Source organism: Juglans regia, chromosome 11, assembly GCF_001411555.2.
Source record: "Juglans regia cultivar Chandler chromosome 11, Walnut 2.0, whole genome shotgun sequence".
NCBI lineage: Eukaryota > Viridiplantae > Streptophyta > Magnoliopsida > Fagales > Juglandaceae > Juglans > Juglans regia.
The window spans coordinates 15,347,383-15,372,193 of record NC_049911.1 but is presented as its reverse complement, the minus strand read 5'-3'; the positions used below and the strand labels follow the sequence as shown (position 1 = coordinate 15,372,193).

The 24,811-nt window shown below is 37.4% G+C and overlaps 1 protein-coding gene across 1 annotated transcript in view; it reads left to right on the top strand.

Annotated features, from left to right (window-relative positions):
• The window catches only part of LOC108995775 (protein ILITYHIA), a 59,497-nt gene that overhangs the window by 20,349 nt on the left and 14,337 nt on the right, over window positions 1-24,811 (top strand). Inside the window, exons 22-42 of the mRNA XM_035682842.1 lie at window positions 665-967; window positions 1,047-1,163; window positions 1,298-1,399; window positions 1,487-1,636; window positions 6,111-6,275; window positions 6,346-6,522; window positions 6,846-6,968; window positions 7,213-7,293; window positions 7,411-7,527; window positions 8,120-8,292; window positions 13,738-13,815; window positions 13,919-14,066; window positions 15,688-15,810; window positions 15,902-15,958; window positions 16,077-16,187; window positions 16,275-16,466; window positions 16,544-16,717; window positions 23,327-23,437; window positions 23,531-23,600; window positions 23,696-23,774; window positions 24,154-24,256. Of these exons, the coding sequence (XP_035538735.1) occupies window positions 665-967; window positions 1,047-1,163; window positions 1,298-1,399; window positions 1,487-1,636; window positions 6,111-6,275; window positions 6,346-6,522; window positions 6,846-6,968; window positions 7,213-7,293; window positions 7,411-7,527; window positions 8,120-8,292; window positions 13,738-13,815; window positions 13,919-14,066; window positions 15,688-15,810; window positions 15,902-15,958; window positions 16,077-16,187; window positions 16,275-16,466; window positions 16,544-16,717; window positions 23,327-23,437; window positions 23,531-23,600; window positions 23,696-23,774; window positions 24,154-24,256 (2,754 nt within the window). The remainder of the gene's footprint in view (window positions 1-664; window positions 968-1,046; window positions 1,164-1,297; window positions 1,400-1,486; window positions 1,637-6,110; window positions 6,276-6,345; window positions 6,523-6,845; window positions 6,969-7,212; window positions 7,294-7,410; window positions 7,528-8,119; window positions 8,293-13,737; window positions 13,816-13,918; window positions 14,067-15,687; window positions 15,811-15,901; window positions 15,959-16,076; window positions 16,188-16,274; window positions 16,467-16,543; window positions 16,718-23,326; window positions 23,438-23,530; window positions 23,601-23,695; window positions 23,775-24,153; window positions 24,257-24,811) is intronic.

Here is a 24,811-nt window from a genome sequence, read left to right as displayed (position 1 = left end):
GCCCTAGATCTAAACTTTTTTATTCAACATGCATTAGATTACATTGATATTTGTGTAGATATTATGTTATCTGCTATATAATGAAAAGATACTGCCCAAAGTTGAAAAGAATAGAAAAATTTAACTATGGCTACAGGTCAGCTTAGGCTGCTTTTATATCTGTGAAATCTTCATGCAAAACCGAGAAGAAACTATGAGCCGAGTGCATATGGAACATAATTTCTCCTTCCACCTGCTGATACTTTGTGTTGAGATCTGAGTGGAAAATGGGAAATTGGATTCCTACGGTGACTTTTCTTTGCATATTGGTGTTAGCTTACAATCTGCCTGAGGTTTGATAAGGGTGGATGATTGGTTCTGATGATCTCACCTCTCTGTATGTCAAGTCGATGAACTGTATGTAAATGCGCTGTTTACATCCCATTATGATTTGCTCTGGTTATACCACATTATTATTTTGGGTTAAAATTGATTATCACAATAGTTCACCTGTGCATATGCTATTCTGTGTTTCAAACCTAGATATACACCATCTAATTGATTAGTGTTTTTTACTATTTCCTTATTTTTTGTGCCATGTCCTCTGAAATCTCGCACAGAAGATTTAGATATTTTGTTATATATCATCTTTCAGTTATAAGCTTTATTTTCCATGTTACATCAGGTCGGTTTTGTCAATCCTTTACTACGGTCACCGGTGGTTAGTGAAGTGGCCTATGAAACCATGGTTAAACTCACTACATGTTCTGCTCCACCTCTGTGTAATTGGGCCCTCGACATTGCTACTGCGTTACGCTTAATTGTGACTGAAGAAGATAATGTTTTGTTGGATCTGATTCCATCAATTGGTGATGAAGTAGCTAATGAAAGGCCGTCATTGGGGCTCTTTGAACGAATAGTAAATGGCTTATCAGCATCTTGTAAATCTGGACCTCTTCCTGTAGATTCCTTTACATTGGTTTTCCCGGTAAGCTTTTCTTCTTGTCATGTATGATCGAAGGAGTTCACTAATGCTTCTATTTTACTAATGCTTAAATATCTTTTAGATAATTGAGCGAATTTTGTTAGTCTCCAAGAAGACAGGACTCCATGAAGACGTGCTGCGGATTCTTTATTTACACATGGATCCCCTATTACCCCTTCCAAGACTTCGAATGATATCGGTTACATTCCTAATTTTTTCATTTTTCTATGTGCACCAAAACATGAACACACATGATATACCTTTCGTTTTCTTTGGTTATTAGTTTCTGGTGTTACTTATTTCTTGCTGTCTTTGTTGATTTCTGATTTGCAGGTTCTCTATCATGTTCTAGGTGTCATTCCAGCTTATCAGGCATCTATTGGTCCGGCCTTAAATGAGTTGAGTCTTGGCCTTAAACCCGATGAAGTGGCACCTGTATGTACCTTTAAAACTCTCTTACATTTTTCCTGTAATGCGTTTGGTTATACTGTGCTTATGCTATCTCTCAATGTGTTTTTGCAGGCCCTATATGGAGTTTATGCAAAGGATGTTCACGTAAGAATGGCCTGCGTAAATGCCGTTAAATGCATTCCTGCTGTTGCCAGTCGTTCTCTTCCTGAGAATGTTGATGTTGCGACCAGCATTTGGATTGCTTTACATGATCCAGAGAAGGTTTGGGTGTCTAATTGTTTTTCCTGAACATTCAATGCATAAGAGATAAGGAGAATTAAAAAATAGTGCCTAGTTTGCCTGTTTGAAAACTTTTCACTGGATCAAAAGAACTATTTGATTTTTAGGTTTTTGTCACATTTTACTAAAATTCTCATTCGATCTAGTTTTCACTCCACACGTGTGACGCGTTGGCGGGCCATTGGTCAGAGTGGGCAACGCACTGACTTAGCAACTTGTGTTGTGTTTTTTTTTTTTCCGTGTTTTTTGATTTTTGTCTTTCTTTTTTTCTTTTTCTTGTTCACTTTTTGATTTGTGATATTCCATGTGTCAACTATTTGGCTATTTAAATTATAAAAGAAAAACTGACTTGAAATTTGGGCTTAATATATATTTGTTTTCACATATGTCACTTTCTTCTTATCAGCTCTTAATTCCCTCGTTATTATTTGGGTTTTTAAAGCATAAAAACAAAAAATGAGTTGAATAATTAGTAAATAGATAAAGTGCCGATAAAAAAAATTAATAATATAGGTATATTATATAATCACAGCCGTGTGGAAGATGGTTCCTATTTGTATTCTGTGGCGCTTATGGCAGGAGCGAAATTACAGGACGTTCGAAGACAAGGAGCACTCATTTGAGGATCTTAGATCTCTTTTTGTCAGAACATTATTCCTATGGGGCCATAGCTGTAGATTTTAATGGCCTAGGTCTTCATGATTTTCTTGTTTCCTTTTCTTCATCCTAGATAGGTATTTCCTCTTGTATACCATCTTGTGTGCTTGGGCTATGCCTATTCTATTAATACAATTGTTTACTTATAAAAAAAAAATTATATAATTAATAGGGTTAAAAACATCTTTATCTTTGAAACATTGAGAATGCCACGATAAAACCTAGCACACATATCATAACAACCTTAGTCTTCAATTAATTTCTTGGGTGGCATACACATTGTTACGACCTTTGTGTGGGGGCTGGAGATCATAGGGATCCCTGTCCTGTTTCCGTGGCTAACAAGTGTAGTCATGTCCAAGAAAAGAACATCAACTGGTAAATGGTGTTGCAATCAAGTGAGCTAATTCTTGCGGACAATATAAGATGGCTTTCCCTGCTGTTTTGCTTTTGAACTGGTTCAAATCTCTATAGACGACGAAAAAAATTTAAAAAAAGTTTACTATATCCTTGTTTCCTTCCATGTAGGCATATTCATATCTTAAAAACATTAACATATTGTATTGGGTAAGTGAAAAGCGTTTCTGAAGAAAAGGCTAGAACAATATATAGCACATATACTTAAAAAATATTTTTGAAAGTCATATCATATAAAGTCTGAAACAATAAGGATATGATCATAGCTACTTGCCTAACTCCTTAGCTTTAAGAACTCAACAACTTCATTCAATGACCTAGTCATCACATTTGTAAGCAATATATCTCTTACAATTTGCACCATTTGGCTTTCCTAAACATTACTTCCAGCATTAGGACAGATATATTTTCTCCTCCTTAAGACCCTCAAAGATGATTGTTTTATGCTTTTTAAAAGTAGTTTAGGATTGGATTCTATGCATGGATTCTAGCCTATCATACCTGTGTGGTGTAATGTAAATATGTATTATGTTATGCTTTGTGAGCGAATCTTACCTCACTCAAATTTAGCTTTCCCAAAGTCATTAGGTCTCTGAAACATAGTTTTGATGTCTCTAGTTCTGCTTTGAAGCATGCTAAAACTTTGTCAGACCTTAAACTGAGTTTCATCAGGTGGGGTTAAATAGAAAATCCATCCTCCATTCTGTTTGGCACACTTCTTGTGCCTTTCTGGCAGCAATAAGAAAGTGGCTTTTCTTAGGTGTTTAGGGCACTTCAAAGTCCATTTAACAGATCTGGTCATTGGCTAAAAATATAGCATTTGAGGCCTTTAAACGTATTTTTATTGTGTAGGTGTATCTATTGAAAAACCAGGCAGGTGCAGTGATGGCTACCTTGCTGTTTTCTTGACAAGTGTCCTAAGATTGCGGCTTTGAATGAAAACTCATCATGGCCACTTGGCTTCAAAATATTCCTCTAGGAAAATTCTAACAACTACCTTCCATAGTGGTTGCAGTGTTGTAGAAAGTTTCATCGAGTATAAATAGATGCTTATGCATTATTTATGCTATTCCTAACGCATTTTAATATATAGGAAGATATATATATATATAAATATATGATTGATAAACTATATATATATGATTGATAAATAATTATATATCTTATTAATAAACTCAAAACAGCATAGCTTGAGTACACAAGAATTATATGGGAGAAACACCTAGTAAAAAATCGGAAAAAGAGAAGAATTTCATGGAAAACTCAGCACATTAAAATCTATAGAAGCTGTCCAAAGGAACCGAATATTGAAAAGGAAGTTCTAAGCTCCTCTGTCGTCCCCTCATGATCCTCAAAATTTCTATTATTGCTTTATGTCCAAATGCATTACACTAGGCAGATTGAGACCATCTTCCATCTGCTACAATTTTTGGGTTGCCATATCATCATATCTAATTGGCAATAGGCCTTACTCGTGTCTTCAAGGCATAACCCAGGCCAACCCAACTCGATCAAAAAGGTTTACTTTTTTTGGGTTGCGGGCAGATTATGTTAGTCTTGTTCTTTCCAAAATCTTGTTTTGTTACAAATCACTAACATTGTATACAACAGTTAAAGCATTCTATTAGTTTTTTCTTATTGGCAATGGGTGTCCGAGAACAACCTCCTAACTAATTGTGGGGTGCATAGGCTCTCGGCAAGGAGTTTCCCGCACGTACACCTCGGGTAATTCAGGGGAAAAATCCACCAGTCTGATGACCCATAGAGATTGTTTTCACCCGTAGGGATTTGAACCTTAGACTTGAGGGGAGCATACCTCCAAACCCAAGGCCTTTACCACTTGAACCAACTCCTACGGGTTCTTAAAGCATTCTATTAGCATGCAAAGCGGCATCTTGAAACATCATCACTCATCTGTTCACTATTCTACTAAATCTTGACAGTTTTCACTTGAATAACCATAAAGGAGTGTAACAAGGTCTTTACTGTAGGATATTTGGTCAAAACCCTAGGGAAAATGCTACGGGTGGCTGGGTATGGAGTCCAAACAAAGTAGTACATGTAACTACGGGTGGCATAAGGCCTTGTTGGTTTTCAGGAAATTTCTCAACTTATCTCATCTAATCATTACAACTTTCCTAAATTCCCATACAAAATAAAATAAACAATTCAACTTTTTCAAATCCTAAAACCAAAATAATATTAAAAAAATATATTCTAATAATATTTTCTTCGACTTTCAACTTTTATTTCAACTCATCTCATCTCATCTCATCTGTGAAAACAAATGAGGCCTTAGGGCAGGTTTGGGACATCAAACAAAACACAAAATTCTCATCTCATCTCATCTCATCATTACACATTTTTCAAATCCCCATACAAAATATAATAAACAATTCAACTTTTTAAAATCCCAATACACCTTTTTCAAATCCCAAAACAATAATAATATTAAAACTTAATATTTTAAAGTTCAAAATAAAACACAAAATTCTCATCTCACCCCCCAAACCTACCCTTAGTGGAATTTAGTGTCTCACATTTGTTCTTGAACTAAGGCTGATGATAAAGCCATTCAAGAAAGAAAAAAGAATTCAATAGAAGGGCTGTTATGAGAAATGCACTTGAGTTTTCTTATACATGCAATGCCAATCTACCACTATGCCAAAATTTTTAAAGCTTTTACCATTTTCATGCTATCCTTGATGTTAGTAAAATTAATTTCAAAATATGGCTATATATGTATATGTTAGTTACATGTACTACTTTGTTTGGACTCTTTGAATGTACTTTCTTTTGTCACTTATAAAGTATGCACTTTCTTTTGTTACGGACTAAGCACAGGAGGAAATTATCGAGTTTCTTTTGCTTGTGGAGTTAACCAGTTTGAAAAAGGGTTCTTGGCTTGCTGATTTACTCAGCTGAGCAGGAAATGGTTTAATTTTCTATTTCCACAGCTACTTAAAATATGAGGTGAATGCACAAGTCAAGAACTAGAGTTCACTGAAAGAAAAAAGTGATGTGTCAATAACTCTACTATGCACTCATCAAACCTACATGTTGCAAAAACAATACAATGGATGAGGATTTTCTTACATGGTATGCTATATTACAAGAGCACATCTAGCACTACCCTCAAGCTGGAACATATATATCATGTTCCAACCAATTATGACCAAAAAGAGTTTGAGAGCATCCTTGCAAGTTGATCTTTGGACGTCACAAATGGTGTAGAAATATCTCCACTTAGTAACAATATCTTTCCTGTATCAGTGGTTCTGTTTTTCTTCATTTCAATCTTATGTTCTCCTCATCATCGTTTTTTTTTTTTTTTGTCACAGAACAATTTCACTTTGTTATCTTGATCTTCTTCTTGTTTCAGTTAATTGCAGAAGCAGCAGAAGATTTGTGGGATCGCTATGGGTATGATTTTGGGACAGACTATTCAGGAATTTTCAAGGCGCTTTCGCATTGCAATTATAATGTCCGGTTGGCTACTGCAGAGGCATTATCTGCTGCTTTGGATGAACACCCAGATTGTATACAGGTTAGTTGGATATGAAACTTGCATCCTGCCTTAGCAATGTAGTTTTCTTATGTTTTGATAATATTTTCAGGAATCGCTATCATCTTTATTTTCTTTGTATATCCGTGATGCTGGTTTTGGAGATGAACATATTGATGCTGGTTGGTTGTGTCGACAAGGAATAGCATTGGCATTACATTCTTCTGCTGACGTTCTTAGGACCAAAGACCTTCCTGTTGTTATGACATTTCTCATATCAAGAGCACTAGTAAGATCTTCACTGTTCTTTGAGCACGAAACTTTGCTTATTATTCTCAACGCATCTAATCTTAATTTATATGTTTTTGGAGTTGTTGCCAAAAGGAAAAAGGGATTTTAGAGTTCTTCTTCTTCTTCTTATTATTATTATTAGACTTGTAAAAAAATTATGATTATTATTATTTGTTTTGTATTTCTCCAAATTTTTGCTTTGTCTGGTTTTTGGTCATCCCTTTTTTTTTTCTTTCTTTTTAGTTCATTTTTCTGTTGATAAGTATTTTGTGTCATCTTTAAAGCTTGGAATTTACTAGAAAGATCCTTTTGGTTCTGCAGGCTGATCCTAATGCAGATGTTAGGGGAAGAATGATTAATGCTGGTATCTTGATTATTGACAAGCATGGGGGAGAGAATGTGTCGTTGTTGTTTCCGATTTTTGAGAACTACTTAAACAAAACGGTTAGCGTTCTTTTGGATTAGCAATGCTTGTTTGAATTAATTTTCATTATTTTTTGTTTATACTTTCTGTTGTCTGGTGCGATGTGATCATAAATACTTTTATCCACACTGTGATCGGAACTCCGCATTTGTTATCAAATTATTAATTACTTATATTTTGCATGGCATGAATTACAGCTGTCCCATATTAATATAATTCAGAACCTTTTGTGGCATCTAGTTTGATTAATTTGCTTTCTCATAGGCAACAGATGAAGAAACATATGATTTAGTTCGTGAGGGTGTGGTTATCTTCACTGGAGCTCTGGCAAAACATTTGGCAAAGGTGTGAAGCTTACTATTTTGGGGAATTGGCCGTTGTTTTTTAGTTACAAAGTTAATTTTAATAAATTGCCTTTGAAATACCCATCAATAACATAGTAGAAAAAATGTTTTTGAACAGGATGATCCAAAAGTTCATACTGTTGTTGAGAAGTTGTTGGATGTGCTAAACACACCATCAGAAGCTGTTCAACGGGCAGTCTCGACGTGCCTATCTCCACTAATGCAGTCAAAGCATGTATGTCAAAGGGGTGATTATAGATATTAATTAAAAATTTTAACTTTCCTTTTTAATACTTATGAGGTTAAGCATTATAAGCTACATGTCCCTACAGAGATGGTATCCCACTGATTGTTGATTCTCCTAAATAGGAAAATTTGTTTTCATGTTACATGTATGAGTAATGATGTGGCATGACTAGACCTGCAAGAGTAGAAAAACATTGCATGACTAGCTGTTGCTGCCCGGACGTAATTGATAGGTTTAGCTGGTCTTTAGGCAATGCAATAATCTGTAACATGGTTATTAATGCCCAACAAGAAGGGCTCTGGAAAAGAAGAGAAAAGAAGTAGGAAGAAAAATCTGCCATGGCTTTTAGTACCAGTTCGCATTTTGTAATATGTGATGGTATTCACATAAGACGGAAAAATTCCAAATAAGGTCGCATTGTCACTTTTCAGCACTTTGTTTAACCTCAAATGCTGCTACAATTATTGTTTTTATGATTGATTTTCAGAAGGTTAAAATTGTCTAATATGAGGTTTTAAACCTTCAACTTGGACCAGAGCCATTTTTTTTTCATTTCCTAACTTTTTTTTTCATGCATTAGGATGATGCACCTGCTCTAATATCCAGGCTGTTGGATAAATTGATGAAGAGTGACAAGTATGGTGAACGCCGCGGAGCAGCTTTTGGACTGGCAGGTGTGGTTAAGGGGTTTGGAATTTCTTGCTTGAAGAAGTATGGTATCGTGGCTATACTAAGGGAAGGTCTTGCAGACAGGTTAGGGATTCATTTGTATTGTAGGCGGCTGATTGTACTATTTCATATAATTTGGATAGCGTTGTTTCCGTTTGCAAATATGACTGCAGGATACAAGGAGTTGATGTTGTTATCTCTTCTGCTGTTGTTACTGCAAGTGTTATTTTTTCTTCACTATTTGAGATGGTGGCAAATGTTGTTGTTTTTTTGTTTTGATAAGTAAATCTCATTAATAGCGTAGAGGGCAAATATTGTACACAAGAAGTATACAAGACATCATACCGTACTAATTAGTAGATGGAAAAGAAAAAGACTGCTAAATCTAGAAACTAAGTTGAGAATTGTTGTCAGCAGTGGTCCAACTATTGAGATGATAATACTTAAAAAAAAAAAAAAAACAAAAACCATTGAGATGATAATGGCTTTTAACTCTTTAACATTGTCCTCTAGCCATCTTCAAAGGTTCTAGCATTGCACTCCTGCCAATGTTACTTAGTTTAGATATATTTTAATTTTGGGGTTAAGATTCTTGCAATTTATATGTTTCTGGGCATTGGTCTTATGCTAGGACCATTAGATCCTAAATTGCTTTTTAGTGTGTATTTTGAGTAGTTTGTTATGGATGAGATAGGGGTTCTTTTAGTAGAGAGAGAATAGTGATCTGGAAATTTTTCTGGAATTATGCTCTTGAGGTCTGTGGAACACACGATCCTTCTCTAAGGTATGATGCTTAAGCAAACTAGGTATGATGAATAGATTATTATCTGATTTTTTGCCTGCTCTTTGATATCTGTCAACTTTATCTCCCAAAACCCTACAGTGGACCTGCTGCTGCTGAAAAGTGTATGACATTTTTCTAGCTTCCAGCAATCTAAAACGTGCCAATATTCCATCATTTGAAACCCAAATCAAATTCTCATTGTTTTAGTCATGAGTCCTCACTTTGTTTTCAGATGTTTGGTCACCCAAAACCTGTATGTTTTTTAGCATCTATATGTTGGAGATGATCACTGGAAACAGGAAGGTGTTACACATGAGTCCTGCCCTACCTACAAAATAAGAGAGAAACTAACCTAAAGGCCTACTGATTATTTTTCTACTTGAAAGTATTTTACAAAATCCTGATCAGATATGCGAGTAATCCAATCAAGTGAGAAAGGGCTTCACTGATCATTCTATCATAAGTTTTTTATTTTATTTTTTATGGTATACGAGTTCAGTCTCTTTTTTGTATTTGTCATATCGGCAAGAATTGACGAATAGTGCTTCACGGATATGAAAGCTTTAATATTCAACTGGCTTCTCTTGTTTGCTGATTGGAAAGTTGTTTGACAGCATTCAGAGTCGCCATTGGAAATCCTTGGGTTTTTTCCTAGTTTTCATTCTTTTTCCGAGTGAACCAGTTTTCTATCATTCCTTATGGGCTATTCAAGTGAATTTATGGTAGAATCAAACTCATTTGTGTGAAGGGCTGAAAGGAAATTGATAGTACTCTAAATTATTAAGAGAAGTAGCGGTATCATCTGTGTCTCTCTGGCTTGAATCAGTCCCATCTGGTTATTATTCACTGTGAAAGCATTGCTCCTAGCAGAGAGACAGCTGGAGTTTATTAAATCTTATGGTGCCAGAAACAGAGCACATTTGCCTCGGGATGCTTGAACAATTATGCTTGGTCTTGGCTTGTGGAGTATGGGGTTGTAGGTTGACATGGTTTTATTTTTTTGATAAGTAGGTTGACATGGTTTTATAATAGTCCTGAGGGGAAAAATGGTAGGGCTTGGAAAGACCTAATTGAAGAATTGGGAATGGCCTCTCCGTCTCTCTCTTCACTTTGGTGATGGGTTCTGAGAAGTAAATTATGGAGGTAATGTTGGTAAGTTACATATTACTTATCCAATGATAAGGTGTTTGAAAAAAGCAATCCTGAAGATCTGCTACTATCCTTTCTTTACCTTTGGAGCTCTGATTGTTCCTTTCACTCCAAATACACCACCAACAAATAGCCTAGGATCATCCTCCACTAACTACTCGAAGGTTCTTGGTGCCAGGATACAGATATTTCATGGGTATGTTAGGCTAATTTTAAAAAGAGTGCTGCCTGAGTATGTCAGGCTAAATTTAAAAAGAGTGCTAGCAAATGAGTATGCAACTCGTATTGTGCCAAATGTAAAAAAACAAATTTCTTGGATGTTTGTTTTCCACACAAAACTGTGCATCTCATTTAGTGCACATTTATGAATTTTCAGATATTTGATTCTGTAATTTTTAAGCAGTTTTATACTACTGAGGTGCAGCCCAGTTTAGGTTGCTTTGAATAAGTCAATAAGTCGGGGGAGTCGGGGCTTCTATGCAAGCTAGACATGGAGAAGGCCTACGATTGAGTCAATGGAGATTATTGCTTCATATGCTTAAGAGATGTGGTTTCGTTGTGAAATGGTGTTCAAGGATCAAACATTGTATCTCTGCTGCATGTTTCTCTATCTTGGTGAATGGCACACCAATGGACTTTTTTAAATGCTCCTGGGGTTTGAGGCAAGGTGATCCTTTATCTCCCATTACTATTGTTCTTTTTAATGGAAGTTTTTAGCAAGATGATTTCAGGTGTCCTGGAGGGTGGATTCCATCCGGATTCTCAGTGAGGGAGATCAACCTATCCCATCTTTTATTTGCTGAAAATCCTGTTATCTTTTTTGGGCCAGCCATGATCATGTCTGAACCTTGAGGGCTCTGCTTCTTTGCTTTGAAGCTGTTTCTGGATTGAAGGTGAACCTAGCTAGGTGAGAAGTAGTTCAGGTGGGGAATGCTCTTAACATGGAGAGTATGGCTTCCATCCTGAGGTGCAAGATATCTTCCTTACGAATGAAATATCTTGGCCTCCCATTGGGTGCTCCTTTCAAATTGAAATCTATTTGGGATGATGTGTTGAAGAAAATGGGACGGAAATTGACTAGTTGGAAGTGGATGTACTTATCCAAAGTTGGCTTATTATTATTATTTTTTGTTTTTGGGGGGGGGGGGGCATAGCCGATGAGTTTAAATTGCATTTACTAAAATGGATTGTGGTGTGCTACCTGATTTCATAAGGTCGATTCGGAATCTGGAATTTGCAGATTTTTAACAGAGCTTTCTTGGGTAAATGGTTATTGAGATACTAACAAGAAAGGGGGGCGTTGTGGAGGACCGCCATAAAATCAAAGTACGATGAGGCATGGGATACATTTTTTAAACATACCCGCTTTGGGTTGGTTTATGGGTGCATAATTAAATTTTGGCATAAGATATGGTGTGGCGACAGGGCACTCAAGGAAGCTTATCCAGAAATATTTGGTATAGAGTGGGTGCTGGAAGCCTAGATGTGGATCTTCTAGACTTTTTTAGAGATGCTCAAGATTGGGAAGCGGATGCCTTTTCGGAGTTACAATGTGTGTACTCTACTAGAATGAAAAGGGGGGGGTGGGGGTGAAGGTAAAATTTCTTGGTGCTCCTCCAAGATAGGGAAGTTCACCATCTGTTCATTCTACAAGTCCCTAAGCATGAATAACTCGAGTTCATTCCCATAGAAGAGCATTTGGAAGACACAGGCTCTTGCAAATGCAATCTTTTTTGTATGGACTGCTTCCTTGGGGAACATCCTGACATTGGACAACATAAGGGAAAACCGAATCATTGTCATGGATGGTGTTGCATGTGCAAAAGAAGTTGGGAGTCTGTTGGCTATTCACTACTTTATTGTGAGATTGCTATGACCCTATGGAATGACTTCTTTGCTAGAGTGGGACTAGCTTGTAGGATGCCGAGAAAGGTGATTGATCTCCTAGCATCTTGTTTTGGGGGTAATTTACATATCGCAGCAATTTGAAAGATGGTCTCGTTATGCCTATGGTACTGTCTTTGGAGGAAGAGCAACAGAATGAAGTTTTGAAGATCTTGAGCGGTCAATGGATGAGCTTAAAACTTTCTTTTTGAATTTTTTACTCCATTGGTCGATTGTAATCCATTTTAGGGGAATGAACTTTCACGAATTTCGCATAGCCGATGAGTTTAAATTGCATTTACTAAAATGGATTGTGGTGTGCTACCTGATTTCATAAGGTCGATTCGGAATCTGGAATTTGCAGATTTTTAACAGAGCTTTCTTGGGTAAATGGTTATTGAGATACTAACAAGAAAGGGGGGCGTTGTGGAGGACCGCCATAAAATCAAAGTACGATGAGGCATGGGATACATTTTTTAAACATACCCGCTTTGGGTTGGTTTATGGGTGCATAATTAAATTTTGGCATAAGATATGGTGTGGCGACAGGGCACTCAAGGAAGCTTATCCAGAAATATTTGGTATAGAGTGGGTGCTGGAAGCCTAGATGTGGATCTTCTAGACTTTTTTAGAGATGCTCAAGATTGGGAAGCGGATGCCTTTTCGGAGTTACAATGTGTGTACTCTACTAGAATGAAAAGGGGGGGGTGGGGGTGAAGGTAAAATTTCTTGGTGCTCCTCCAAGATAGGGAAGTTCACCATCTGTTCATTCTACAAGTCCCTAAGCATGAATAACTCGAGTTCATTCCCATAGAAGAGCATTTGGAAGACACAGGCTCTTGCAAATGCAATCTTTTTTGTATGGACTGCTTCCTTGGGGAACATCCTGACATTGGACAACATAAGGGAAAACCGAATCATTGTCATGGATGGTGTTGCATGTGCAAAAGAAGTTGGGAGTCTGTTGGCTATTCACTACTTTATTGTGAGATTGCTATGACCCTATGGAATGACTTCTTTGCTAGAGTGGGACTAGCTTGTAGGATGCCGAGAAAGGTGATTGATCTCCTAGCATCTTGTTTTGGGGGTAATTTACATATCGCAGCAATTTGAAAGATGGTCTCGTTATGCCTATGGTACTGTCTTTGGAGGAAGAGCAACAGAATGAAGTTTTGAAGATCTTGAGCGGTCAATGGATGAGCTTAAAACTTTCTTTTTGAATTTTTTACTCCATTGGTCGATTGTAATCCATTTTAGGGGAATGAACTTTCACGAATTTCTTGTATCACTAGATTATCATGCGTAGGTCACACGCTCTTGTTTATGTCCTGTTACTTGGGTTCGTGCCTACTCTTATTTTCAAAAAAATTTTGTTTATAGATAAAAAAGATCAATAAGTCAGACCAAGCTGGTCTATGTTGTTTCCTAGAAGACCATCCTATATTAAGACCAACTAATTTGTTTCATCGGTTAAAAGGTGTTCTGAATTGCACTTTCATTGATTATAAAATTATGTCTATTGATGTGGCTTTCTCTTGAGATTCAATTGTATAGGTGGGCCTGCTTTTTGTAATTCCAAATATGGAGCCTTTAATATTGATCATTATCTTTTGGCCACACCCTAGGAGACTGCATTTTAGTTTATTTTCTCAAGTCTTTGGTTCTTGAAGGTTAGTAATTTACTTGTTATTGATCTGGCATTTTAACTGCAGGAATTCTGCTAAATGTCGTGAAGGAGCTCTATTGGGATTCGAGTGCCTCTGTGAAACACTTGGAAGATTATATGAACCGTAAGTAGGCAGTTCTTCATGGTCAAAAGTGTGAGTTCTTCACCATTCCAATTGTTGACTGATATCATTTCCCCCCTTATGGTCTCAACTGATATCTGTCTAGGTATGTGATTCAAATGTTGCCGTTACTTTTGGTCTCTTTCTCTGATCAAGTTATAGCAGTTCGTGAGGCTGCTGAGTGTGCCGCCCGTGCAATGATGTCTCAACTTAGTGCTCAGGGGGTGAAGCTTGTCCTTCCGTCTCTTTTAAAGGTTCTTATTTCACTATCCAATACTTTCTATAACTGTTATTAGGTACATGTTCAAATGTATTTCGTTGTCAAATTAAAAATTCGTACTTATGGTTCAAATGTATTTCACTATCCACTACAACCTGACACAATTGACACCTTTTTTTAGTACTATGGAATGAAATTCGTTCATTATCTTCTTGCAATCTTTGAAGTTTTGCATATTTCTTAGCACCACATCAGAAATGAAGTAATGAGCCTCCAAGCTCTTCCACACTATAGTAGAAGAGCTTAAAATTTTCTTCTTCAATACTATTTATAAAAAAAAAAAAAAAAAAAGACTCCACTCTCCTGGGAAGGCTATATATTTTATTGGGCTGAGTCTTCATGATTACCTGGTATCTTTTTGATTTTTATTAATTTGGTCGTCTTGTGTACATCCAAGATGCCTTTCGCGTTATAAATAAATTTTTCGATCACTCATTAGAAGTAAAGTGTCATGCCCTGCAATGTGGTGGATTTGTCGGTTTGTTGGAAAGGGAGGCTTACTTGTCCTTAGAGTGAAGTGTTGAGGATGATTTCGGGTTGTTTATTGTTGTGCATCATGAGAGAAAATTTGAGGGGAGTTTTGGGATTAAGGAAAAGACCTTGGTGAATCTTCAAGACTGTTTTCAGTAAACACACTATAAATGGATGGTTGCTTATTTTAGTGGTTTTTTTTTTTTCCTTCTAGTTCTTAGGATTTTATTACCCTTTTTTGGTTTTCTGAATGGGTGTTTCTCATTTATACCTGGCCGTCCCCTCTTTTTATCATTAAAAAATTAAACTTATAAAATCCAACTAATTATAAATCTTAACACCTTTGATTGTAATTACACTCTTGGATTAGTAATTTACAATTAGAGCATCCAAATTTACTAAAACTATAATTGTGGCCCATCCATAGATATGCATAAAAAGTTAATCTAAATGAAATTTACTGTCATTTAATTTTTCTACATTTTAGTTATTTACTTTATGATCATGAAAAGTTAATCTAAATGAAATTTATGATCATTTATTTTACTAAATACCAGGTGTTGACCATGATAATTAATCACATTAGCTTTCTTAGGGGCGTATTTATATCTTCATAGGGGACACAGACAGTCTTACTATAATTATTGGTCTCACCCCTATTTTGGGAGAGCCCAGCACATCCCCCGTCTTCACTTCCCTGTCCCAATTGAACAGAGTAAAACCGAGCATAGAATGAAGCAAAGAACTTAACATCTCAATACCACCTGCTGTAATACATTCTATTTATTGATTAAAGCCATTTGAAATCTGCAAATTGTCTGCCATCGAAGGATCTTTGATCCAAAAGCCAGAAAAAACCCCTCCTAAGAAGATCTCCACAACACATATCGTGCCATAACTTTACCATGGAGTCATTTTCCACCTCGTATAGGGTGAATTCTGGACAAAATAATTCTAATGCCCTTTGACAAATGTAATCTCTTCTGCCCCCCCATTTTCGTTTCATCCTGGCCTTAAAACGTCATTATTTTTTAAATGTATCCCTTGCTACTAAAGTTAGATTAGGTTTATTTAGTAATTTTTCGCTTTTAAGTTGTAATTTTATTATGTAAATATCTTCTCAGGGTCTTGAGGATAAAGCTTGGAGAACAAAGCAAAGCAGTGTACAATTACTTGGTGCTATGGCTTACTGTGCTCCTCAACAACTATCTCAGTGCCTCCCTAAGATTGTGCCCAAACTGACAGAGGTTTGTCTACAATTGTAGCATTGACTATTAAGTTATTTTCTCTGAAATAAACATAGGCGGTCTTGACCATTATTGTTGCTTCTAACTGTAGGTTTTGACAGATACCCATCCCAAAGTCCAGTCAGCAGGGCAAATGGCCCTTCAACAGGTTATTGTTTGTTGTGGGTTATTAATGCTGTTACGTTTTGTATGTAATTTGTACTGTGAATTACTAATGCTGTTAATTTTTATATGCTTTTACAAATTTTTTCTCGTGCAAATCTTAGGTTGGGAGTGTAATAAAGAATCCGGAAATATCTTCCCTTGTTCCTACTCTTTTAATGGGTCTTACTGACCCCAATGACCATACAAAATACTCGCTAGATATCCTACTCCAAGTAAGCTCTTCAACTTAAAATTTGTGATCAATCACCTAAGGTTCATCTATCTTGTTCTTGCTCTAAGGTATGATTGACTCTTTGCAGACGACCTTTGTTAATTCAATTGATGCCCCTTCCCTTGCCCTTTTGGTACCTATAGTGCATAGAGGGCTAAGGGAGAGAAGTGCTGATACTAAAAAGAAAGCTGCGCAAATTGTTGGAAATATGTGCTCCTTGGTTACAGATCCGAAGGATATGATTCCTTACATAGGGTTGCTTCTTCCTGAAGTGAAAAAGGTACCTTCTTTTCTAGACTTTGTACATTTTGATCTTTTTAGGGAAGCCTATCCTCATTTGTGGGTTCAATGCAACAGGTTTTGGTGGATCCTATTCCAGAAGTTAGGTCAGTTGCAGCGAGGGCCCTTGGATCCCTTATAAGAGGGATGGGAGAAGAAAATTTCCTAGATCTTGTTCCATGGTTGTTTGATACACTTAAATCTGATAATAGTAATGTTGAGCGCTCCGGCGCTGCTCAAGGGTTGAGTGAGGTAAGAATTGTTATCCAAATTTACTTCACTTTGATTTAGTTTAATTTGATTATTGTAGCTTATTTCCTTTCCATCTAATTGGGTTTTCCACATACTTTTGCACAGCCTTATGATTGGGGATGTATGAGAATACCTTCCACATGCTGATAAATGTTTGAAATAGGCCTATCTCCACTCTCCCCCGTCTCAACAAAAAAAAAAAAAAAAAAAAAAAAAAGGCTAAAGAATTGCAGTTTTTTTAAAGTAAATGTAATTTATTCAATGTCAAAAGTGGTGACATCTCTATACACAGTGAATATTCAAATATACACCTAAACATTAGAAGAAAAAGATGAAAATATTGATATTGAGGACAGTATCACAATTATGAGTGACTGCCCAAAGAAAAAGGGTTTTAATGAACATGACTTTGAGTTTGTCCATTGATTTTTATAGTCTCCGAAGCTGATCGTTTTGTGCCCTCCATAGACACCATGCTAGGCAAGAAGGAAACAATTCCTACAAAACTTCAGAGTGATGCTGAGATTTGCCACACTTAGAAGCATTACCTAATCCACTCCAAGTGGATTGAAAGTGTGTTCCACAAAGTAGTTGTGATTTCACGATGGAGCGAAAGATTGTCCACTACTTCTAGCACATACAACACTGATTAACGACCTATACACACCTTTTCCTTAATAGTTATGCTATTTACAAGTATGGTGTGAAAACACCATTTACCGTGGCACCTATTACTTTTTTTGCATGGTAAAGATCAAAATACCAATACCTTTTCTTTCTTCATCTTTTTTTTTTTTTTTTTTTTAAAATCTAAGCTGATAAGACAGACACCGTACTTCCACATCAACAGTGTGTTTGGTTTGTCAATAAACATGAGTGCAAATATATTTATTCTTTCCTTAAATTATCTAAATTGAGAATCATATTTAAAACAGTTATCCACACAAAAGAAGCCACCCTCTTGTGGAGCCACAGTTCACCAACTACTTTTCCAAGGAACAAAATTTTAGCATGTGTATATTTGGCATTATATATGGACAGGTATAAGAACGTCAGTGAAAGATTACACACTGAGCTTCTTTTTCTTAGAGTAATGGAGCCAAAAAATCTTTTCTGCAGCTCCACCTCAAAATCCAGCAGAGTACCTGAAATTGAGAATTTCTGTCAAGACAACCTCCCAGTTATGTGCTGCTCTAAAAATGCAAAAATTCTGTTGGGGGTCCCTTAAAGAAGTCCAATAGTTTAGCCTTTGAAGCTTCCCGCACTCGTGCAATATTGAATGCCTCCAGGAAATCTTCATTATGGCCCTATCTACTGCCATAAATTATGCCAGCACCTGATCCTAAAGCCATCCCTCACATCAAATCTAGTATGACTATAAGAATCCCTTCTTCCTATTCTGATATTTTTCCACAATCTCTCTCACATGCAGCCCATATAACTCCTTAGAACGGCACGCACCTCAGGCATTACCAAATTTCGAGCCCACTACAACTTTCCACAAGACCTCCCTTTAATGTTGCTAATGCCAAAGCCACTGCCCTAAAAGGGCCTAATTGAAAAAAAAGCAAGTTTTGAACTCCTGCCATTATCAATAAAATCCTGTTTCCCTATAAAAAGAAAGTATTGAACTCCTAAAGCTCCCTAAGAAACTGGAGAGCCACCTTTGCCCATTTTGCTTGGTTAAACTTGAACTCTTCAACTAGTCTGCTTCAAAAAATGTCTTATTGTAACTTCTTTATTCGATTGGCGACATTAGTGGGAAGGGGGAACAAATACAAGAAATATGTAAGCAAATAAGAAATAGTGCTCTTGATGGAGGTGATCATACTTCTTGCAGACAAGTACATTCTCTTCCATCCAGCATAATGGTTCTCAATCTTCTCACTAAACTTGTCCTTGAAAGTGGCACTCAAGGGGAGGGGGCAAGATATTTCATACCTTTCACCCCCAATGTACTAGCCAGACCATCCACATTGGAAACATTACCTATATGAACAATCTTTGACTTGGTCAAATTCATTTTCAATCCAAAAACAACTTCAAAGCGTAAAAAAGGGCCTCAAGCAGCAAAGGTGGCTTGAGTTAGTCCAGCAAAATATTAAGGTATCGTTTGTAAACAGTAGGTGAGAAATGTTTAGTAGACCAAGATCACTAGCCTTGACAAAAATGTCAGAGAAAAAACCCCCCCAATCAATGGTTGCTGATAACATTTTGCTCGGAGAATCCATGACAACGATGACTAGTATCCAAACATTTTTCTATTTTGCTTGGAAAATGGATCACCCTACCAATGTTCACCATTTTTCTCCAAAGCCACATTGCCCTAGCAAGATATTGAAGAAATTCCTAATTAAAATGATTGTCGGCGTTCTCATTATCTAATTTGCAAAGTACTCTTGGCTCACCTGAATTGAGCCTATTATCCAAACATTCGTAGGCAATAGGCATTGAGCCTAAAATCTTAATAGTTCTAACAAACGCATTTTGTGGCTTTGAAATAATCTTCTCAAAAACTCTACTTAACTGATTTGAAAGAACTTAGCAATTATCTTGTATGCCCCATTGACAAGGCTAATTGAACGAAACCCCTTGATATCAACCATTCCTGTTTTTTGAGTACTAGGTGCTATGAAGATTACATTCAAACTTCTTTTGAACATGCATTTAGCATGAATACATTAAACTCATTCACCCTACCAATGTTCACCATTTTTCTCCAAAGCCACATTGCCCTAGCAAGATATTGAAGAAATTCCTAATTAAAATGATTGTCGGCGTTCTCATTATCTAATTTGCAAAGTACTCTTGGCTCACCTGAATTGAGCCTATTATCCAAACATTCGTAGGCAATAGGCATTGAGCCTAAAATCTTAATAGTTCTAACAAACGCATTTTGTGGCTTTGAAATAATCTTCTCAAAAACTCTACTTAACTGATTTGAAAGAACTTAGCAATTATCTTGTATGCCCCATTGACAAGGCTAATTGAACGAAACCCCTTGATATCAACCATTCCTGTTTTTTGAGTACTAGGTGCTATGAAGATTACATTCAAACTTCTTTTGAACATGCATTTAGCATGAATACATTAAACTCATTCATAATACACTCCTTTAATACCTTCCAGCAATCCTGAAAAATGCTAAGTAAAACCCTTCCAGGCCCGGGGCATTATCTCCATTAATAGCTTTCAAGACTTCAAGTAGCTCTGATTCCTCCAAAGAATGCTTCGATGTACTTGCTTCCATTCCTTCAATGAATTAAAAAAAGAGATCATCCAACTTCAGCCTCCAACGCAACTGCTGGCTATATAACTTGTAAAACTCTACAATATGTTGTTGAATGTCTGCTTGATCAGAAGAAATCTTGCTACCAACAGTTAAGGAATTTGAATGATTAGTCCTTCTATTAGGGTTAAGTTGGGAAACATGGTTTTTGTGAAATATGAGCAAGATCAGAATTGTATGTTTGGAGATAAATTAAGATATCATTTACATATCACATTCTTGTTTAGATGTACAAATAGTTTTTGTGTATCTCAGTGGTCTGTTGAATTTGGTTCTACCCATTACCATCCGATACAGAACTGCATGGTACCATACAGCTCTGATGGTATGGCACTTTCTTCTGATCTTTTTTTTTTTTTTTTTTAAAACTATAGAAATGATATGGCAGGGTGAGTGGAGCTCCACACGCACACATCTGGAAAGACACTCGCACCTTCTGTCGTGTTGTCATATTTTTGGTTATATTGTGAAAGTATTCAATAGTCATACTGTAGCTCTGGAATTCTAATGAATAGCTCTGTGATTTTTATTTTTTTTGCTTTAAAAAAAAAACAAATTCCCAGTGAACAACATATTATCAACTCTAGATCATCTAGTACTTAGCTTTTGCATTGATGCGTTTGAATGCCAAGTTTGTCTGGTTGTCGTTTTTTTTTCTTGGAATAAAAAGAGGACATTATTTGATGTCTAGGAGTAGGTGTGAGAAGTGCAAAGTTGAAAAGGAATTTTGCTGAACTTTTTTTTTTGATAAGTAAATAAATATTATTAATCAACAAATAGGCATAGCCCAACACAAATACAGAAAGTATGCCCTATCTAAGTAGGCGCAATAGAGACAAGAAAATCATGTAGATCCATGCCATTGCGCTCATTGTTTTCAAAAGTCTGTTCATTGTGCTCCTACCACAAACACCACATGATGCATATGGGGACCATCTTCCACACAGCTTTAATCTGTTGAATGCCTCTTAGATTTGTCCAGCTGGCCAGAATTGCCACCACTATCTCGGGCATAACCCAAGCCAAGTCTAGTCTACTAAACACTTCATTCCATAACACCCTAGCTGTCTCACAATGTAATAGGAGATGGTCCACCGACTCGCCCCATTTTCTACACATACAACACCAATCTGCGATGATCACTCTCCGTTTTCTAAAATTATCGGTTGTGAGGATCTTACCCAATGAAGATGTCCACACGAAGAAGGCTGCTTTGGGCGGTGCCTTATATCCACTCTGACCTCGGCAAAACTTGAGTCTCATTCCCGAAATGATTTCCACCCTCCTCAACATACCCGCTTAGCATTTGGATGAGTCTTTGGTTGTTTTCTTCTCCATAAGGAGTTAAATCTTCACTGCCAGACTCATCCGTACATGACCCTTCCCTTATGTCCCTCTCAGAATCCTCTAGAAGCTCAGAAATAGTGGTCGCCAGAGTAAGCCCATCACCCCCACATCCCATTGGCAACTTTCTGGCCACCTCTCGAGGGTGATGCGGCGCACTGAGGTGGAGGAATGTTCACTGGAGTCTCTACCGTCGTGTTCTGAACACATGGCGTGTGCTGGCCATCTACCGGCAGCTCCAACACCGTCGCCGGCATCTTCTGTGTCCCCTTCGACAGATTCCCCGTCCGCCTGCGTCGCGACACAGTTTCTGGTGGAGGGGGTCGGTTTCTGCCGTTAGTTGGAGCTACCTTACGCTCTCTCCACACGGGTTGGGCTCTCCCAACATACCGCACCCTGGGTTGGGCCCAACCTATCGGCCCACTTGATTTCTCCCCAAGGCCCCCCCATCTTCTGGCCCAGCCCATTGAGTCTCATTCCTCTGACTTGGTCCAGCCCATCTCAGCTCCTTCAGCCCCTTTTCTCTCCCGGTCCCTATTACTTCCCTTTTTCCCCTCAACACAATTCAGAATTTTTATACCTCCTCCTGCAACTTCCACAACTGAGTCTACATCTCCACCAACATATTTTGTATGTGACCCTCCTCCTGCCCGACACCATCCCTGCCAACGCCCTCCTTCCTCCTGGCAAGGTGAGTAGCTCGATGCATATTTCCAGCAAAGTACCCAGTTGCAGGCTTTCCCCCACTGTGCCCTACTCACGTTTCACGTTGGACCACCGACGGCATAATCTGTCAAAGTGTATGAATTGGCCGAATTAATTGGCCTTGAGGATTCTGAATATTATATAATCTTTACAAAGCAATTCTATACATGTAAAGAAATCAGTATACGTCTAATTCTAGCCCTATGCATGGAAGTTATGATCTGTCAAATATTAACTAGAGTAATAAGGAAACAGTTGTATAAGAAAAGAATAATGAACAATAATGGGCAGCGTTGCTGCCTGTTGACATAAGCACCTCCCTATAGGACCTTGAGTATGGTTGAAGCTCTTCCACCATTGGCCTTAACTGTGGTTAACCGCAAGTCCCTTCAGCATTTCTTTCCTGAATATACTCCCTCAGTCTTCTCCAACCCCTCCCACCCTCTCCTTCAGGAATAAAAATGAAGCATCGCCTCCCTCGCTCACTGTATTTGACTACAGCCATATATCGACCACGGCTGTTTGAGCATCGCTGTGCTATAAAGCTGCGGTGTCCCTCCCTCATCGTCTTGTAGAACTCCTTCTTAACCCCCACCATACAGTCCTCCAGTGCTCTCACGAGCCATTGCACCATGGAAACTTCCAGTAGTAGTTCATGCTCACTCTTCCACCCTCTCTCTGTGATACATAGCATACCTCCTTCCTTAACGAGCACAAACAGCTTTGATTCAATCACAAGCTCTCTTGTGAACCCCATCAGTGCTACTATGATCGTTAATGTTGCACCATCATTGACATAACAAAAGAAACTATTTTTCGCATGTGTACGGAGAGAAAAAAGAGGAGAGCAGAAAAAAACCATTTACATATATAATTTTGCTAACTTAACAAGGCCTGGTCAAAAATTGATGAGATGAAACACAGAGACTTAAAAGCCGTAGTTGTGAATTAAAAGAGAAGGGACGTGTAAAAAACCTATGACTTTATTAGAATTCATCCATTGCATTGATTATGTTATTATGTTTCTTATCTATATTGAAAATGGTCATATCCTTATGTTCATGGTATATTTTATGCTAGTCAATTGTACCAAGAAAGTACTGAATATGTATAAAATGCACATGAGAAGTGTGAAGTATCTCTTAAGAAGTACTGGTATCTGATATTTATTGAATAGAGATGGTGCTCCCTTTTGGAAGTGCCACACAGTTCACTCTTTTCTCGTGCTATAATTATTTAGTAATAAAATTTTTACATTTCACTCTCTCTAGGTCTTAGCTGCACTGGGGACAACGTACTTCGAGCATGTCCTCCCTGATATTATTCGAAATTGTTCTCATCAGAGAGCATCTGTACGTGATGGATATTTAACACTTTTCAAGGTAAAAGCATCATTTGTATGATTCCTAATCATTACTATCAGTGTTTGTTTCCTTGGCTCTCCGTAATTGTTGCCTGATGGAAATTTATTACAGTATTTGCCAAGGTCATTGGGCATCCAATTCCAGAACTATTTGCAACAGGTTCTGCCTGCTATATTAGATGGTAAGTATGATGTCATTTTGGAATTTCTTGTTGTACTATCTTGTGAGGTTTATTGGTTCTATTCCTGAACACCATTTCTGTCTTTACTTTTAAAGGTCTTGCCGATGAGAATGAATCTGTACGTGATGCAGCACTAGGTGCTGGGCATGTCCTGGTTGAGCATTATGCAACCACGTAAGGATTTTTATGCAACACCTGATTTCCTCCCTCCCTTTCTCGTTTTGGTTTTCATAATTAAGAATATATTTTAGGCATTTTGCACATTGTTGTTTTAATCGCGAGGAAGGGACTTAACAATGAACGTTTAGGTATTGCATTTTTAAAAATTATATGGAATGGTATTGAAACCTTGAAAGACTCGGGGATGTTTTCTAATTTGTATGTCTAAGCTATTTGTGAACTTTTTAGTCACCGGGGATTAAGTTGGGATGTTCTGTATGTAAGTCTGCTGTAACTTGGGATATCTGCTATTATTTCTGAATGTTACAATGATGATTTATTTTCATTTTACAAATTTCTCTTCATATTCTTGTAATTTTTTTTTTATTCCCAGGTCCTTACCTCTACTCCTGCCAGCTGTTGAAGATGGTATTTTCAATGATAATTGGCGTATTCGACAGAGCTCTGTGGAACTGTTGGGGGATCTCTTGTTTAAAGTATATGCTCCTCAGCTACTTTCATTGCTATTTTATGGAAAACCTGTATTGTGCCCAACAGTTCATTGAGCCCATTGAAATCTATAGAAATTTAGCTCCTGAATTGTTTAAAGTATATGTTGGGGGATCTCTTGTTTAAAGTAAAAATTTATTAATGGAAATCTACAGGGGGTGCATATGAGAGAAAAAACCTAGTTAAGAAGAAATAGATGCAACAAAATCATGAACATTGAGCCCATTGAAATCTATAGCCATTTTCCAAAGTAAAAATTTCAAAACTCCTGTCATTTGTGTGAGAGCATATGGACTCCTTTAGTCATTAAGGAGACCATATAGGCTCTTGCAACCTCACAATGAAGATGCAAGGGATGCACCATTTGCCGCTTTTCATGCACATACAACACCAGTCAATTAAAATAGTCCGCTGTTTCTGTAGGTTATTCATGCTCAGGATCTTCCTCAATGAGGTTGTCCATACAAAGAAGGGTGCCTGTAAAGGGGCCCTATTCCTCGAATGCTCTTCTAGGGAAGGAATTGTTCTTTTCTAGGCCCTAT